This window comes from Empidonax traillii, unplaced genomic scaffold (assembly GCF_003031625.1).
Source record: "Empidonax traillii isolate 1590-97213 ecotype Southwest subspecies unplaced genomic scaffold, ASM303162v1 scaffold12:size2584012, whole genome shotgun sequence".
Classification (NCBI taxonomy): domain Eukaryota; kingdom Metazoa; phylum Chordata; class Aves; order Passeriformes; family Tyrannidae; genus Empidonax; species Empidonax traillii.
In genome coordinates this window covers 2,473,780-2,489,754 of record NW_020955205.1, presented here as the reverse complement: position 1 = coordinate 2,489,754, position 15,975 = coordinate 2,473,780, and the positions used below count along the sequence as shown (strand labels likewise).

Here is a 15,975-nt window from a genome sequence, read left to right as displayed (position 1 = left end):
TGAGTTATGGTGTCCAAGATTAGAGAAGTGAGATTAGGACAATAAAATGTAGCTGGTCCAAGCAGTAACCAGCATATTCCATTTTCTGGCCTTTCATTTGCCTCGCTTGAGATGCTAGCTTATGCCTTTGCCTCTTTACACTTTCAGGTGTTTCCCCCCTCCCTTAAATTAAAGCTAAAATCATCATGCAATTGCCGAATCTCTACTTAGCAGTCTGACAACAGTGGGCTTGTTATCCTTGTTACCACTTGCTGCAGAGTTTAACTAGAACAAGTCCAGCAGATCACGCAGGACCAGGTTACTCACTGAAGACGCTGTTACCTGTCACTATGCACGTGAATTTAGCATCAGAGTCCTCGGACACAGAACGGGATTTGATAGTGGTTTCAAATAGTGGCTGCGTTTCCTCCGTCAGCTGAGAAATGATTGCGCAGAAGGTGCTCCTGGAAGATTCAAGAAGCATTTCTTAGAAATCAAAGCACCAGAAAAATCAAAGGGTCCGCTTTCTGTCTCATTTCAGCAGCATGTGTTCTTGTTGTACGTGCCCTCTTCCCTCCCATCGTCCCTACACTTGCTCACAAGTCCAGTCCAGTGTCAGGGCATTTGACTGATTTCTCCCTCCTAAGATGACTGGCAATTTAAAGTGTCATTTGGGAGACATTCCCTTTGTCCTAGCCCTTATGGCTATCAGGGCAATGAATGTCAAGAACCATTTTAGTTCTTTATTACAACAAAACATCTCTTTGGCCAGTCAGCAGGCTCAGAGCCAGACCTAACAAAGTAATTTCCAGTTCTGAACTGTCAGTGTTTCAAATGCTGTTCTGTTCACTGGGATTTTTCTTTATTTCTGTAGAATTCTTATGTCATTTCAGCCAAGCATGAACTGAACACAGCAACCCTCTGAAAATTAAGAAAAGCTGGCAGTTGTGGGACAGCACACTGAGGGAGACTGAGCCTGGATGGTAGCTTTCTGAGCTCAGGAATTAGCTCGGAAGCTGATATTCATTTCCTGTCTAACCCCTCACTGCTGCAGGTAGGACTCACAGTCCCTGCTTCTTGAGTTCAGGCACTGACCTCAAAGTTCAGGCTGGGACACCCAAATAGCCAGATCTATTCAATCAGTGCAATCTGTGAAGCCCCAAAGTGGACCTTGAATTTCCCAGTATTTCAGCACTGTTCAAAGAGAGCACTAAATCACTGTATTCATCCAGCACTGCCAATCCTGCTAAAGCATCACCAAGGGAGGCCCCAGAAGATCTGGGCTTTCTTAAATAAAGAGAAATTGTTACATTCCAACTTGGGTCTTCATTCAGATAATGCTCTGAGACTCCTGGAAACTAAGACCTTCTTATTTAATTTTTCCCTCTGCAATTTAAACACTACATGTTTACAGTAGGAGAGGGGATCCCATGGTCTCAAGCGAAAGGATCTTGGCAGAAATATTGCAAGAGAACCGTAGCTGGCAGTTCTATTTATATAATTTTTAGCAGTGAAAGACATTCCTTAAACAAATGATCAGATTCTAGAGACATGCAAGGGGTGGAACAAACCCCCAAACCACTCCTGACACAGCTCTACCATACGCAGAAGGGCTCAGAGCATGTGGTGAGGGCTCCACAAGGAGGACCCCGGGCTCACAAGCAGCTCTTGGCTTGCAGGCAGGATGCTGGCGCTGCTGCTACTCATGCTCTACCTGCTAAGGAATCAAACGTGTTGAGGAAAAAAACAGAAAACCCGACATTTAGCGTGAACCAGCAAGGGCAGGTGCACCAACAAGGACTGAGCAGACATGGCTGAAGGTGTCAGGAGAGGTCCAGGCACAGCAACTGCCTGTTTCATCCACCCTGAAAACTTACCTGGAGGCTGCAGTGTCATGATTTTCACTCTGGCTTCCTGATAGAATGGGTTTGTAAGTGGCACAGGGAGATGAATCCCTGAGTAACAAACCACTGGAGTCTCACCCAGCTCCCAGGCACCTTGTGCTGGGTAAGGGTTGGGACAGAGGAAGCTCAGGCTGTTGCAAATGGGACTCATCTACTGAACGAAGGTTATAAGCACTGTCTGTATCCAAATATATGTGTAAGATGGGGTAAAAAAAACAGATTTCACAGCTCAGACTCTCTTCTGAGGACACCAATGGTCCTCAGGACATTGGTCCCCGTAAGCAATTCTTCACACAATTGTGGGGCCAGGAAAGGGCTGTGGGAGTCAGAAGCTGTTTCAACCAGAGAAACCTTTCCGAAGTTCAACCCCAGGAGGAAAAATGCCCATTTCCACAGAGCAAGGCACACAATCCAGTACCAAGGCAGTTACTGGTAGGGTTTTGATGCTCCCTTCAAAACAGAGATCCCCAGCCCCATACCAGTAAATGCCTTTCAGATCCACATAAAGGAACTTCCCAAGCATCAACAAACATCTCATACCCCAGCAGGAGAGCAGCTGGGTCAGCATCTTAAACATCAAGTGATGCACACACACACAGTGACACTCGGGACCCAGTTTAATCCTAGCACCACGCCACCAGCACCAGCAGGCAGCACCAGGAATAAGTCTGGTCCACTCACTGCAAATCCCACAACCAAGTGAAATATAGCAAAGGCTACTGAATGGTTTAGGAAAGCAGCATGGTCAGGAGCTGGGGGCTCCACAGGCTTGGCAGATGAATCAGAGACTTGCCCAGTGGCACTTGGCAGGAAGCCTGGAAGGTCTACTGAGTCTTTCAAAGAAACCATTGTGTTGGTCACAGGGGTTTTGAAGGCTGGGCACTGTGGGGCTCTCAGCTGACTCACTCCAGCTGCAAGGAGGCTTGTCCAATTCACATTGCTTTCTAAACCAGTAATTCAGAGTATTCAAGGAATTAAACAGAAAGTACCAGCCACTTTTCCTCCAGGCCTTCCTGGAGCTGCATCCTTGGGGCAGAAAAAGCTCTGAAGACTAGGAAGGAACCCTGGCAATTCAGTAGCCTTTTCACATTAAAGAGGGATTTCCATACAAAAGCCTGATGGAGAAGGAGATTTGAGAAGTGTATTCCTCTTCATCATGATTTTCTTTTTCTGACTTTTTGGTTAGCAATCCCACAGCTACAGGAGTGTTCAGGAGAGGTCTTTCCCTCCACAGTCATTCCTCTACCTGCCTTTGCAGCAAACCAGCAATGCACATGCATTTCCAAATGTGTTCTTTTGCCAAAGGCAAAGTACAGCTGTACAAGTGCGTTTTGGGGCAGAGTCCAAATGAATGGGGATACTCACAACAATGACAGGGAATGGGGGAAGAAAATCTCTTTCCTGAAAGTCTCAGGGCAGGCACATCCAATTTTTAATGTCTGTATGGAAGTCTCACTTTAATATCAAGAAGTAGCTGAACACCCAACCTTTGGCTAAAAAAAGAGGAATATTTCTTGCATCTTAACACAGAAATTACAAATGAACATTCACTTTTCTGTCTGCAGTTCAAGAAAGTATTAGGGATCCACCCATGCAGAAATGAGGCTGTTAGATCACTTCAGGTCTCTCTACTGATTAATTAATTAGTACCAAAGCACTACAAGTTAATCATGTGAAGGTAGATTCAGAAAAGTGTTTCGTCAGAACAGTTTAATGCAATGCAGTTTTACCTTCCTAAACTGGAGGGACAGAATCTGCTGCTTGATAAGCTAAGCAAAAAATAGCATAAAAACCATTAGAAAGAGAAGCATGGAAAGGAGCTGAAATAAACAAACCGTTACAGAGACATATTAATAATGAGTTGTTTTGCAGAGGTCAGAGTTCCTATTTAAAGAAGGTACAGCTGCCTTAGGCTGCCTGCCAGGATGAGCAAGCCACATTGTCAATTGAAATCAAAGGCTGTAAAAATTAAATGGTCGTTAACCGCAGAGAACCAGTGTCAGGACATTTATACAAGTAGGTTTCTGAGAAGCAGCACCTTGAGCCTTCCATGCACCAGCGTTGTGCTCAAAGCAGGCAACTCGCCCCCCGGAGGTGTCCAATTAAACGGCAGGCAGTAGGCTGGACCGGGACCTCCCTTCTCCGCTGGCAAGCAGACGGCCTGAGCTGGGTGCCCTCTGTGCTTCCAAGGACAGCTCCTGGGAGAACTGCAAGCTCCCTGGTCAGTACACACGGCCTTCCAGCCTGCCAACCAAATCACTAAGGTCTGGCAAAACATTAAAATAAAATAACAGAAGGAGATTTTACAAGAATCTACAGGTTTTGCTTTCTTTGCAGGAGCATGTTGTAACATTAACCGATTCAGGGAACAAAATAAGACACTCAAGTCCTGCACCAAGGACACCCAGATGAGCTACTTACCAGTGGTCACCAGCTCTCTCGAGGGAGTGTCTTCAAGGACTCATGTCCTAGCCAAAAGGCCACGCTGCCGGATTGTGGCAGTAAGACAACCTCTGCGCATTGACCCCTAGCAGTCAGAAGCAGTTCCTCAGGCCCTGAGCTCACCCATTTGGCAATCAAAAGTCTGAAACTAACCAGGGAGTGACTAGTCTACAGCAAGTAAGCTCAGGGATTTAATTGCGCTGAGATGCATAGTTATGCCAGTGCAACAACCTCACCACATAGCCTCAGAAATTACTGCAGCGCAGATATCCCCTCTGGGATGTAGGATACCAGACTCCCACATCTGTCCATGCAGACAGATCAAACCTCCTCAGCTTCTGAAGACCAGTGAACCACCTAACTTCAGTGCTCTATGAAGGTGCTACAGAAGACAGCAGGAAGAACCACCTGAAGGTGCACCTCTTCAGGTCTCCTACCCAAATGTGCGAGTCCCAGTCATGTGGAAGTCAGCAGGACTCCAAGTCTTGCCCTAAAAATGATGACAGAGACTCTGAAAAGTGTTTCTGCCAACTGTATGTTCCACCTGTGGAGGCAGAACCTCTACATGAGTAGAAGAAAAAAAATAGTTCAGCTTGGAGGCCTGACACTTTAAACAAATCATTGCACATTTACACTGGGAAAAAAAAATCTGAAGGGCTCACTGACTCATCTCCTTCAGGAGAGCAAAGACAGCAGAAGTTTTAGACAGCCTCTCAGGAGCACCTTTAACCCAACAAACATGGGTGGCACTTGGCCTTTTGGCAGTGGCTTCACCCTCTCCACCCCCAGCCACACAAACCAGATCTCTTCCCAGTGCCAACTGCTGTTTATGAAGCCAGAGGATGCCAGAGGTTGGGTATTATCCAGCTGGGAAAATCAAACATTAACCATAACAGGCTGATCATCACTATCATCTCACACAATCCATCTTTTGTGTGCTATGCTGGCCCATGGGAGAAGCCAGACAGAAGAACTTCGTCTGTTCAGCTGAGCTCCACCACCTTTGACATCCCTGTGAGCTCCTGGCACTGCCAGGCACACTTTTGCATTAGCTGCTTTACTGATCACCACCTCATCTTGTCCTCATCACTCATAGACACTCTCAGAGCTCCGAGAGCTCAAAGTGCACCTTTTGCTGCTCTCACCCTGTCCTGACCTCCAGCTTCCTCCTCCCTACGCTCCTCCCAAGCACAACCACCCCAGGTGATCCTCTGGACAGATTCATCCCTGTGCTCTGGGCTGCTCCCAGGCAGCTCTGTCTGTCTGGAAACACAACCTACAGGCCTAAACTGTCTCAACCACCAACTTCTCAACTGTAAATGAACCCAAAACCATTTTGCTTACCATTGCAAGGGAAAAACATCCTCTTGCCCTCCAGGAATACTAAGGACCTGGGCATCCCTTGAGGGAAGATCCCAAAATCCTTGCTGGAAAACGCTAGTGTAGGCAGAAGTGTGGTTTTAATCATCATTTCTTGCATAAGAGAAATAGGGACGTGTCTTGGCTTAGATGTAAAGAAAATATGAGTCAGAAGAAAGAGTGTCTGTGCCATAAACCCCTTGTGCTTATGCATGTGATCAAACACTGAGCATTGACAGTGCTTTTTTTTTAATCCCCAGTGTTAAGACAATGTGGGCTTTATTCACTTCACATCCTGAGACAATGCTGAAGGCTGGACTGAGGGTCTCTTGAGGAGCTTTGATATTATCAGAAGAAAAAGGCCATGATGTATTAACTGAAATTTAACCTCAATATGCTAAATTTGCTTTTCAGACTAGAGTTTTAAACCCCGAGAGAGAGGAAGATCAAACTGTGGATGCTGCAGCCAGCACAGCCCTGCCTGCAGGCAGCTGGTGCTTCACTTCAATTATGTTCCAGCATATCCATGTAGATCTGCAACAGCACAACTACACCAGACTCTGAACTCAATCTACCCACCTGGAAAACCCAGTGTGTCTGGTCTGATCCTCGCTGGAACTGGATTGTCTGTGCCCCGGGCTCCCCAGAGACTTATTAGCACAAACAGCACAGGGCTCTGCTAAGGAAATGCAGCATCAGCAGTGGATGTGTCTCCTTCAAGCAAGCTCAAGGCCATTACAGTTACTGGATGAATGCAAACGCTTATGTTATCCTGAGGAACACAACTAAAGTGGTGAATCAGTCTCAAGTATAAGGTTTCTTTCTACTGGAGAAGTGGAGTTCAAAGGGAAGAGGCCAGCTCGGGCATCTCACATCTATGAAATGAAGCTCAACTTTTTATAAGCTAGTTCTGAAAACACGGGTTTGTTTATTAACAGCTGGACATAGATTTATACCCCTCTACCAGTCTCAGTTCTTCTTTTAATTCTGTTTATCAGATGCTTTCAAATTGTTTTGGCCATTTATCATAGTCTTAAATGTTTTAGCCCTTCAATTGCCCATAATTTTCTTTGGAAGTGAAGACAGCCTTCCCCATTTTTATGCACATGCCAAATTTCAGTTTTGCAAGGGCAGGAGGCAGGACTGTCAACACTACTCACTTTTAACCACTCAAGTTGATGGCCTCGGCTGGTACATCACCCCACTGACACTGAGAAGTTAACTCCTTGAAAAACATAGACTTTCAACCTGACACCTTTTCTAACCCTCTCATGCAATCACTCCATGAAATTGCCCTCTTTCAGTACTTTTTCTCCCCAAGATAAAGAAATCTTTTTCCTTCCAGCTCATTCCTCACATAAAAGTCAACAAGAGCTCAGGTGACCCTGAAATAGGCTTAACAGTGGCTCCCTCCTCATACAGACAAGCACCTGGACTCGAGCTGCTTGAACTGCAGCAGTCATCAATATTTTTCTGTGCTTCTCCACAGCATGAAGTTTGAGCCACACAAGCTGTCCAGTGCAGGAAGGAAAAGCAAAAGCAGTCCATGACAGCAAAGTAGAGATCTCTGAGTTATGTGTTGAGGGAAGAAGCATTCCACTAAAGCTCCTCAGGAAGCCCATGGAGAGCAGGGCAGCCTGTCCATTCCGGGAGGCAGACAGAGGGACAGCCCTGGCAATCCCCTTGCTGACTCTCTGACCCATGACATTATTTGGCATGTTTTGCTCATGCAGACTTCCAAGTATAAGGTTTCCTAGGAACTTGTCTGCCTCCAAAGTTAATACTACTTGAGACAAATACAAGCCACTCCAAATACTGCCTCAGCTGTCAGCAGCAAACCCTTTTCAACATTTAAAAGCCAATAATGAGGCTTTCATGTACACATGGTTATGCTTAGGCTGCTTTCCTGCCATGTGTCCTGCTCCTTATCAAGCACTCCATGCACACACAGAAGGGGTGTGCTGGTGTTCATATACCATGGCAGCAGCTATCAGCAGTCCCTGATAAAGCAGCTGTGAGGGCTGTGTTGCTGTGCAAGACACATTGTTATTTCACAGATTGGAAAATGGATGTATTGAGTCTTTGCTTGTCAAGGTCACGGACCGAATTGATGTCAAAGCTGCAGAAATATAGCATTTTTTTCTGCAGGTAATTTACTTTATGCTGAGATGAACACAGACTTGGGTGTAACAATTGAGAGCTAGATTTCATTAACAGAGAAGGTGGAAAACAATAAATTAAGTTACACATTCCTGTATCAGCCTCTGTAATGCTTTGATGGCTCAGATCTGTGTATTTTAACTCTGAATTACTGCTGTTTCTGTGGCCCAAATTAAACTTAGAAAGACACAGAGGAATGAGAAATGGTAAAAGAAAGCAAAGTAAATATTGGACAGTGAGATGCCCAGGAAAGGTGACATCCTCCTGGCAGCTCACTGTGCATAGAAAAGAAGAAAAGTGAAAATAAAATTGCCTGTAACAGCTCTTCCTCCTTCCTCTTCCTTGGACCAGGTGATGCTGTGAAGTCTGAGACTGAGTCACTGTGAGATAACAACCTCATTCACCCGAGACTCTCCTCCCCTAGTTGAAACAGAGTGAGGGTAGAGAAGGTTTTAATTTCATCTGCTGGGAACTGCATCTGCTGTGGCACAGGAGGTGCCTTGTTTGGAGAAGACCACACTCCCCCTTACACTCAATGAGATGGGATCTTTGGCCCGGGAAACATCTCCATTTATGAGGTTTCCAGAGAAGAGCAAAATTCTCAAATGTGATATACTCTGTATTTTAACAGTGACCCTGAAGGGCACTGCTTGTCCAGCTCCAGTTCCTTCAGCCTTGGTTATCACCTATACACTCAGCTCTGCTTGGCTTTCTAGGGGATATATGGACAGGAGACTTTAGAAAGGGGGTTGAAAAATCTCCCTTTGGGATTGTTTGGGATTGTTATTCAGTGTTGCTATTCACTGCCAAGGAGCACCACTCAAACCAGACACCACTATGCAAGTAATTACACCAATGGGAAACAGATGCCCCTGTCCTACAGATCACAGGGTCTGAAGCCAAATCATTGACACCTTTACTTTTGCCTTTCCAGTGGGTACTGGCTGTCCCTCCTTTTAGAGTTTGGGACCCTTCCATCCCACAAATCAAACTGACTGAATGCTCTCAGGTGCCTCAGCTGGCACCCTACCCTGGAGTTACACCACTCCTTGTCAAAGCAAGGTCACATAGGATGATACAGGTGCCCAGCTGCTGCAGAGGAAACTCCTCTGAACTAAACATGCTTTTCAGGAAACAAGTGCTCCTGAGTTTCCAGCACACTTTATTATAGCAACAGATCTTTCTCCTTCATTTGATATTATGTGCAAAGAAATAGGGACAAGATTGGGAATGGTTTCCAGCCAGGAGAGCCAGGTGGCAAGGCTGTCTCCTGAGCTCAACTGCCACCCCAAACAGAGACATGTCCAAGAAAAGATCAGAGGCAATGTCACTAAGCTCTATAAATATCTGTGTATGATGCAGCTATGACAGTAGAAAGATATATAAGCAAGGAGGTAATGCTCTAATAAGATCGAGGAGCAGACACCTGCACGAGGCCAGAGGTGCACATTGCTGCCAGCAGAGAAGTTCACCTGGGACTCAAGTGAAGATTTTATACAAAATTGCATCTCTATGCACAAGACACTCTCCAGACTCACTAGTTCTTACAAAAAGGACAATTAAAGAGATGTCTTGGAGCTGTGGGCTATGAGTGCAGCTAAGGCAGACCATGGAAAGGACTGACAGCTCCTCCTCTCATTTTGGGAAATAATTAAAGTGCTTTGAGACATAAGAAGGTTTAAAAAAAAAGCCCAAACAAAACAGCTACCCCAAAATAAAATGTCCTCTCAGCAGCCAGGGCAGAAGGCAAATCACCAAGCTGTCCCTCATATTGTCAAATATCAGGTATGTTAAAAGACCAGCAAAGGAAAGCCAGTGATCCCTTGATGTGAACTGTCTGTTCACAGGAAAGATCATTCCAAAATACCAGTTCCTGAGGGTACACAGTGTAAACACCCTGAACACTCTATCTAATAAAAGGATCATTACAGTAATTTTCAACACCTCTATTTTATTGGCCCCTGTAACACCACGTCTGGCATATTCTACAAGTTAAAAACCAGAAAAAGCATATTTTGGTTTTCAAATTCATATCCTTCAATTTATACAACATCCCTTTCCTCCAATAAGATTAGGGAGACCAAGTAAGACCATTCAAACTGCCCTCTACATACAATCCCAGAAATGTTTGGGTTGGAAAGGAACTTAAAGCTCATCTTATTCCAATCCCTGCTGTGGGCAGGGACATTTTCCACTAGACCAGGTTGCTCCAAGCCCCATCCAACTCGGCCTTCAACACTTCCAGGGATGGGACAGCCACAGCTTCTATGAGCAACTTGCGCCAGAGCCTCATCACCCTCACAGCCAAGAATTTCATCCTAATATCCCATCTAACCCTGCCCTTTGACAGTGGAAGCCATTCCCCATTGGCCTGTCACCAAGACCTTGTCACCAAGTCTCTCTCCATCTTTCCTGCAGGCTCCCTTCAGGTACTGGAAGGCCACAATTAGGTTACCCTGAAGCTTCTCTTCTACAGGCTGAACAAACCAAATTTTCTCCGCCTTTCCTTAGAGCAGAGGGGCTCCATCCCTCTAATCATTCTGTGGCCTCCTCTGGACTTGCTCCAAAGAGTTCGACCTTGCTGGAAGTCCCTCCTATGCTGAGACCCCAGAGCTGACTGAAGAATGTGTCCATGAGACCCCAGACACAGAGATTCCCAACTTCAGTTTCTTTTCCTAAGGATGCCTGCGTTTACCTGTACCATGTCACTACGCTTTCTACTGCTTTAAGAATAGGTGAAAAGAATATTTTGATTAAATACACTCTCTATAAATACATATAAAGACAGCAACAGCCTGAAAGAAACCCACACTTTCTTTAGATCAGAATATCCATTTTTGTTTTCTAACCACCACAGCAGCCTCCACCCGCAATTCTGTGTCTGCATCACTTGTCCCATGCCCTTGTTAGCTCCAACCCCAAATCTGTTCTGTCAAAGAGAACTGCTCAATGTTATCTGCTGTTCAGCATGTTGCTCATCTTGCTTTTCAAGTTCTCCTAGGCTCTCCAGATGTTCCTGGATTTAATTAAACTCATAATTGCTTTCTGAAAGTCTCCTTGCTGCACCATTCCACTCACTTGCTTTCCATAATTGTTATGATCCATTATTTAATTACAGGACAAAAAGACCCACTTAATTCAACCCCTTACCCTACATCTTGGACAACAACAACACAGTTTCCACACATCCTGGCTCAAGCCTTCAGCAGTTGTAGGGCTCCACAGGGAACAAGAGTTTTATATGACTCCACCCTAACTCATCGGGGAAACTGGAAGTTGCCGTGATAGGGAAAGGTCACTTTTGCTATTTGGTGAATATTTATTCACCACTTCTTACAACAGAAGGGGCAGACAGTGGACTAAACAGGCAAAACAAAATTGCCTTGCTACAGGCTTTGACAACCACAAACATAAGCAGGTTGGAAAAAGGATTGGACAACTTGTGGAAACTGAGTGTGCTGCAGATTTGAGTGTGGCAGCACAGAATCCCTTTGCCAGGATTAGGCTCCCATGGATGGGAACTGTGCAGCCATGGCAGTACCAGTCTGACAAGTTCAAGGAGTTCAGGGCTCAGAGCATTGCAGATATGGGCTGGATTTTCCATACACCAGCCGCAGAGTCAGCCCAGCCAGAAGACACCAGGTGCACTGGCCAGGAGACATACGGCACTCCACGCCTTCCTTAGCAGCCCTAAGGAAAACTTCAAGGGGTTTGGGGAACACTGGAGGTATTGCTTGCAGGATGGATGAACCTTCCTTTACGGTTAAACTTACTAAAGCTGAAATTTGAGCACAGTCAAGGGGAATAAAAGACAAGCTATAGGCAGTCCAAACACCTTGACATCTTTTTTATTAAATCCTCTCTTTGCCTGTAAACCACAGAATGGAGTCACTGGGCTCAATCAGAGATTTTCCTGACGCTGCAGGTTGTGGACCCTGTATTGGCATTTGTTGGTACTGAAGATGCCACTGTGTACAGCCAGACTGCAATTAGCTCGCACCTCAGTGATGCCAGCACAAAGGATCTGAATTTAGGCAGCTTCACTTTGGTGTTACCCAGTTTTAACACCTGACTTCCAAGCAGCCCTTTTTTATGGCTTTTGGTCCTGTGTTTATTTTTAAGAATGTCTGACTCTTTGAGGCATTAATGCCTGACATGCTGGAAATGGATTATTTATAAACCATCAGCAGGGAAAAGGCACACTTGGTTGGAGACTGAAGAACATTCCCAGGGAATTCAAAGCAATTTTGAGGCTTTTTTTTGAACACCTCACACAATCACTGACACCTTCGGCTCCACTGGCACATCGCCCTGTATTTTTTTTGTGTGCTACCCTTAGTCAGGCTCAGCTGACAGCATGTTTATCATACCTTCTCCCCAGCGAACAAAGCCTTATTTCTACTCCAAGACCCTCTGCCTGAGGCCATTCCTGACCCAGGAATGCTGTTCTTATTGCTGTTGGCCCCTATCTACATTGTAGAAATGCCTTTTTGGCAGTAAGATAAGGCACCCATGTGGCCCCTCGCTCTGTGTCTGGCATTGAGCAGCTTCACTTCAATAAAGGCAGGAAGGTCAGTGCTGTTCTCTGAATTTAACTGGAGAAACAGATGCTCATGTTTGTCGAGATTTCACAGGGAAGCCATCGACCAAGACCTCATCAGGGTTTGCGGCTTCCTGTCTGATGACCAGAGATAGGACCAGAGGGAACAGCTGGAGTTGTCCATGTCTGCGGAGGTTTAAGTTGGATATTAGGAAAAAGTTTTTCACCCCAGAGGGTGGTTGGGCACTGAACAGGCTCCCCAGGGCAGTGGTCATGGCCCCAAGGCTGACAGAGCTGAAGGAGCATTTGGGCAATGCTCCTAGGCACAGGGTGGGATTGTTGGGGTTGTCCTGTAAAGGGCCAGGAGCTGGACTCCATGATCCTTCAAGCCCAAGATATTGCACAATTCTATTCTATGATTCCATGACTCCACACACCCACCCAGCTACACATGATGCGTGACACCAACAGCCCCTGCCCCGGCAACAACCAGGACACCTGCAGCTCTTTCCAGGGGGAAAGAGGGACTGGCCCGGGGCCCACTAGCTCCTCTGGAGAGCCTAAGCCATCACTTGGCTTTTCCCCCTCGGGAATGGTCCGTGGGGAGAATCCCCACAGGGGATGGTGAGATGATGAGGCCCAGCTGGCCACACCACTTCCAGCTCGGTTTGGGGCCGGGCGTTGCCTTTTGGCCTGGGAGGTGTCCCGCCTGCCCTACTGCCCTTTAGGGCAGCCCGGCCCATCTCCCCCGCGCCTCCGGCCCCCACCCGGCCTCAGCCCGTCTCCCACAGGCGCCGTCCCCGGTGTCACTCGCACCCACGGCAGCGGCCAGACCGGGGACACCCCCCGAGCAACCCGCTCCCCCGGGCCGGCCGCTCTCACCTGTTCTGGGGCCGGATGCCTAGCAGGTAACTCCGCCGATCCGGCCGCGAGGCCCAGGCCGCGCTCTCGGCCTCCTCGGCGCCGTCAGCATGGCCCGATCCCCGCCCGTAGAGCCCGGAGAGGGCCCGGCGGGTCGAGCCCATGGCGGCAGCCGGACTGCGGCTGCCCCTGCCCGCGGCTGCCCGCCCTGTCAGTCACTGCTGGCATTTATAGCGACCCTGCACATGCCGCTGTCAGTCGGGGTGTCGGGGACGTGACGCAACGGCCCGGCCTCTCTTAGCTGGCTGCCCGGCCTCTCCCCATGGCGGCGAGTTTCACTTCATCTTTTTTTTAATAATAACCTCCACCTTTAGGGGAATTTCTCACATTTCAAATGTCCCTTCTCTCTGGTGACCAGTGACAGGACCCAAGGGAATGGCTGGAGCTGTGTCTGGGGAGGTTTAGACTGAATCTCAGGAAAAGGCTCTTCCCCCAGAGGGTGGACGGGCACTGAACAGTCTCTCCAGAGCAGTGGTCACGGTCCCAAGGCTGCCAGAGATCAAGGAGCATTTGGACAATGCTTCCAGGGACAGGGTGGGATTGTTGGAGTGTCCTGTGCAGGGCCAGGAGTTGGACTGGATGATCCCTGCACATCCCTTCCAGCTCAGGATATTCCATGATTCTATGATCTCTCAGGATCAGATATAACCTCCTCTGATTTCTTGCAGGCATGAGGCTCCCACCCTGGCTGGTGGCACCACTCAGCATCATGTCCTCACACTGGGGTCTCATGCCTTGGCAGCCTGTTCTTCATCTTCGGGATGCTCAGAAGAAGGTCTGTGATGGTATTTATAGTCTCCATGGAAAAGACAGCACAAAACAGGGCTATAAAAGGTGGGTACATGTCACAGACTATTACCAGCAGTGATTTAATACCAAATGAAAACCTAATGAGTAGTAAAATTTGATTTATTCTTGTTCTGCCTTCCTCTTGCCTGTCAAGCTGCTGCATCATGCGCCGCAAGCACATCATTGGTGGCATCGCATCCCTCCAGCCCTGGGATGATGGATGGAGCAGATTCACTGTGGATCACTGCCTGCCCACAGCTGCACAGCAGTGATTGCTGCAGAAGCAGGGAGATGATGGCAAATTGCTCCAGACTGGGAAAGAGAACAGGATTTGAGCTGATTCTCCTGGGGTAGGAGAGGCAGTGGACGCACCAGCAATCAGGGGGCAGGTGAAGGATCACTTGGAGCACGACACTCCTGATTCCTTTTCCCCAGCTAACACTGTGATTTGGAGGGTGACTTTGGATAGGCACTGGCACAAGGGTGCGCAGGGACACAGACAGTGTCCATCACCCATACAGGTATTGGGGTGTGCACACGCACAGTGTGTGCATCACCTGTGCACTATGGTGGCAGGTGATCACATTATTAGGCATATAAATGGCTGAATTTATGATACCAGAGAAGATACTTGATCTTGGCAAAGGCAAAGGAGATGGACCTCCTAAGACATTTGGATGTGATCCTAAGAAATATAAGGAAAGGTGGTCCAAGAGGACTGACTGAAGACCTTGTCTTCTCCAGGCAGTGAAATAGCAGATGAAATTGCGTAAAACAAATGTAACATGATCCACTGAAGAAACCACAATAGTCATTTTAGATAGGCAGCAGTGAGCTCTGTGTTGGCTAATGCCATTTAGGAATAACCCATCTCTAACAGAGTACAGTATACCCAAAAAAACCTCCAAACCTAAACCACAAAGAAGGTGAGCAAGGATGAGCCAAGGTCCAGCCTGGCTGCTGCATGAAGAATAACTACATAGACTGGGAGCCTTCGGCCTGGGAGAATGAGCTAAGGTGCCATGACTGAGGCATAAACAGCTGTGAGGGATGAGGAGAACAAGACCAGGGTCATCAAGTGAAATTAGCAAGAGGTAAAGTCAGTAAAAGGGAGATGCTTCCTCTCTCCCCTTGGCATTAAGTTGCTCCCACACACAGCTGTGGCTGCTCAAGGTCAGTAGGGGTTAATAAAATCCACAGGACAAATCTGTGGAAGGAAAATCTCCTGAGGTTTATGCAGGATGAAGACACTACCTTTGGCTCAAGAAGTGTTTGAGTGACATAAGAATATTCACTGTGTGTGCCCTGATCTCACACCCTTCACTGCACTCTGGCTGCTGCTCAAATGTGGGAGGGAGGATGCTGGGCTGGGAGGACGCACTGTGGCATTGTACTGCTACCACCCCTTTCTTGGGAAGAAGGAGGAGGAGGACTTTCAGGTCCCACAGCTTCAGGAAACCTGAATTCAAGCCCCAGCATACGAATTACACATTATCTCACCATGAGCGCAGTCTCTTGGCATGTTGATCTGATAGAACAGAGTCCAGACTACCTGAGAAGGGTATCTAGAACAGGTTCTCTGCAGTTCTCTGCATTGGGCCTGGAACTATGTCTAGTTGCAGATTCCCAAATACAGGAAAGCCACTGATTTACTGGAATGAGTCCAGTGAAGGCCACCAAGAAGATTGAGGAAGCTCAGGCACCTGACATAGGAGGAGATGGTGAGAGAAGCTGGGTTTCAGGCTTCAGGGGACAGCTAAACGGAGACCTCCTTGTTTTCTTCACTACCTCACAGGAGGGTACAGACTCAGAGATGCAGAGTGATGGACTGAGAGGCCAAAATGCAAGTGGCAAGGAGGAAAGTTCTGATTAGATACTAGG

At 47.3% G+C, this 15,975-nt stretch overlaps 1 protein-coding gene across 1 annotated transcript in view; it reads right to left on the bottom strand.

The window, feature by feature from the left end:
- ALPK3 (alpha kinase 3) overlaps positions 1 to 13,488 on the bottom strand; it is a 34,249-nt gene extending 20,761 nt beyond the window's left edge. The window contains 4 exon segments of the mRNA XM_027889808.1: positions 322 to 443; positions 3,614 to 3,652; positions 13,267 to 13,446; positions 13,448 to 13,488. Coding sequence (XP_027745609.1) covers positions 322 to 443; positions 3,614 to 3,652; positions 13,267 to 13,446; positions 13,448 to 13,473 — 367 coding nt within the window. The 5' untranslated portion in view covers positions 13,474 to 13,488.
- Positions 13,489 to 15,975: the final 2,487 nt, after the last annotated feature.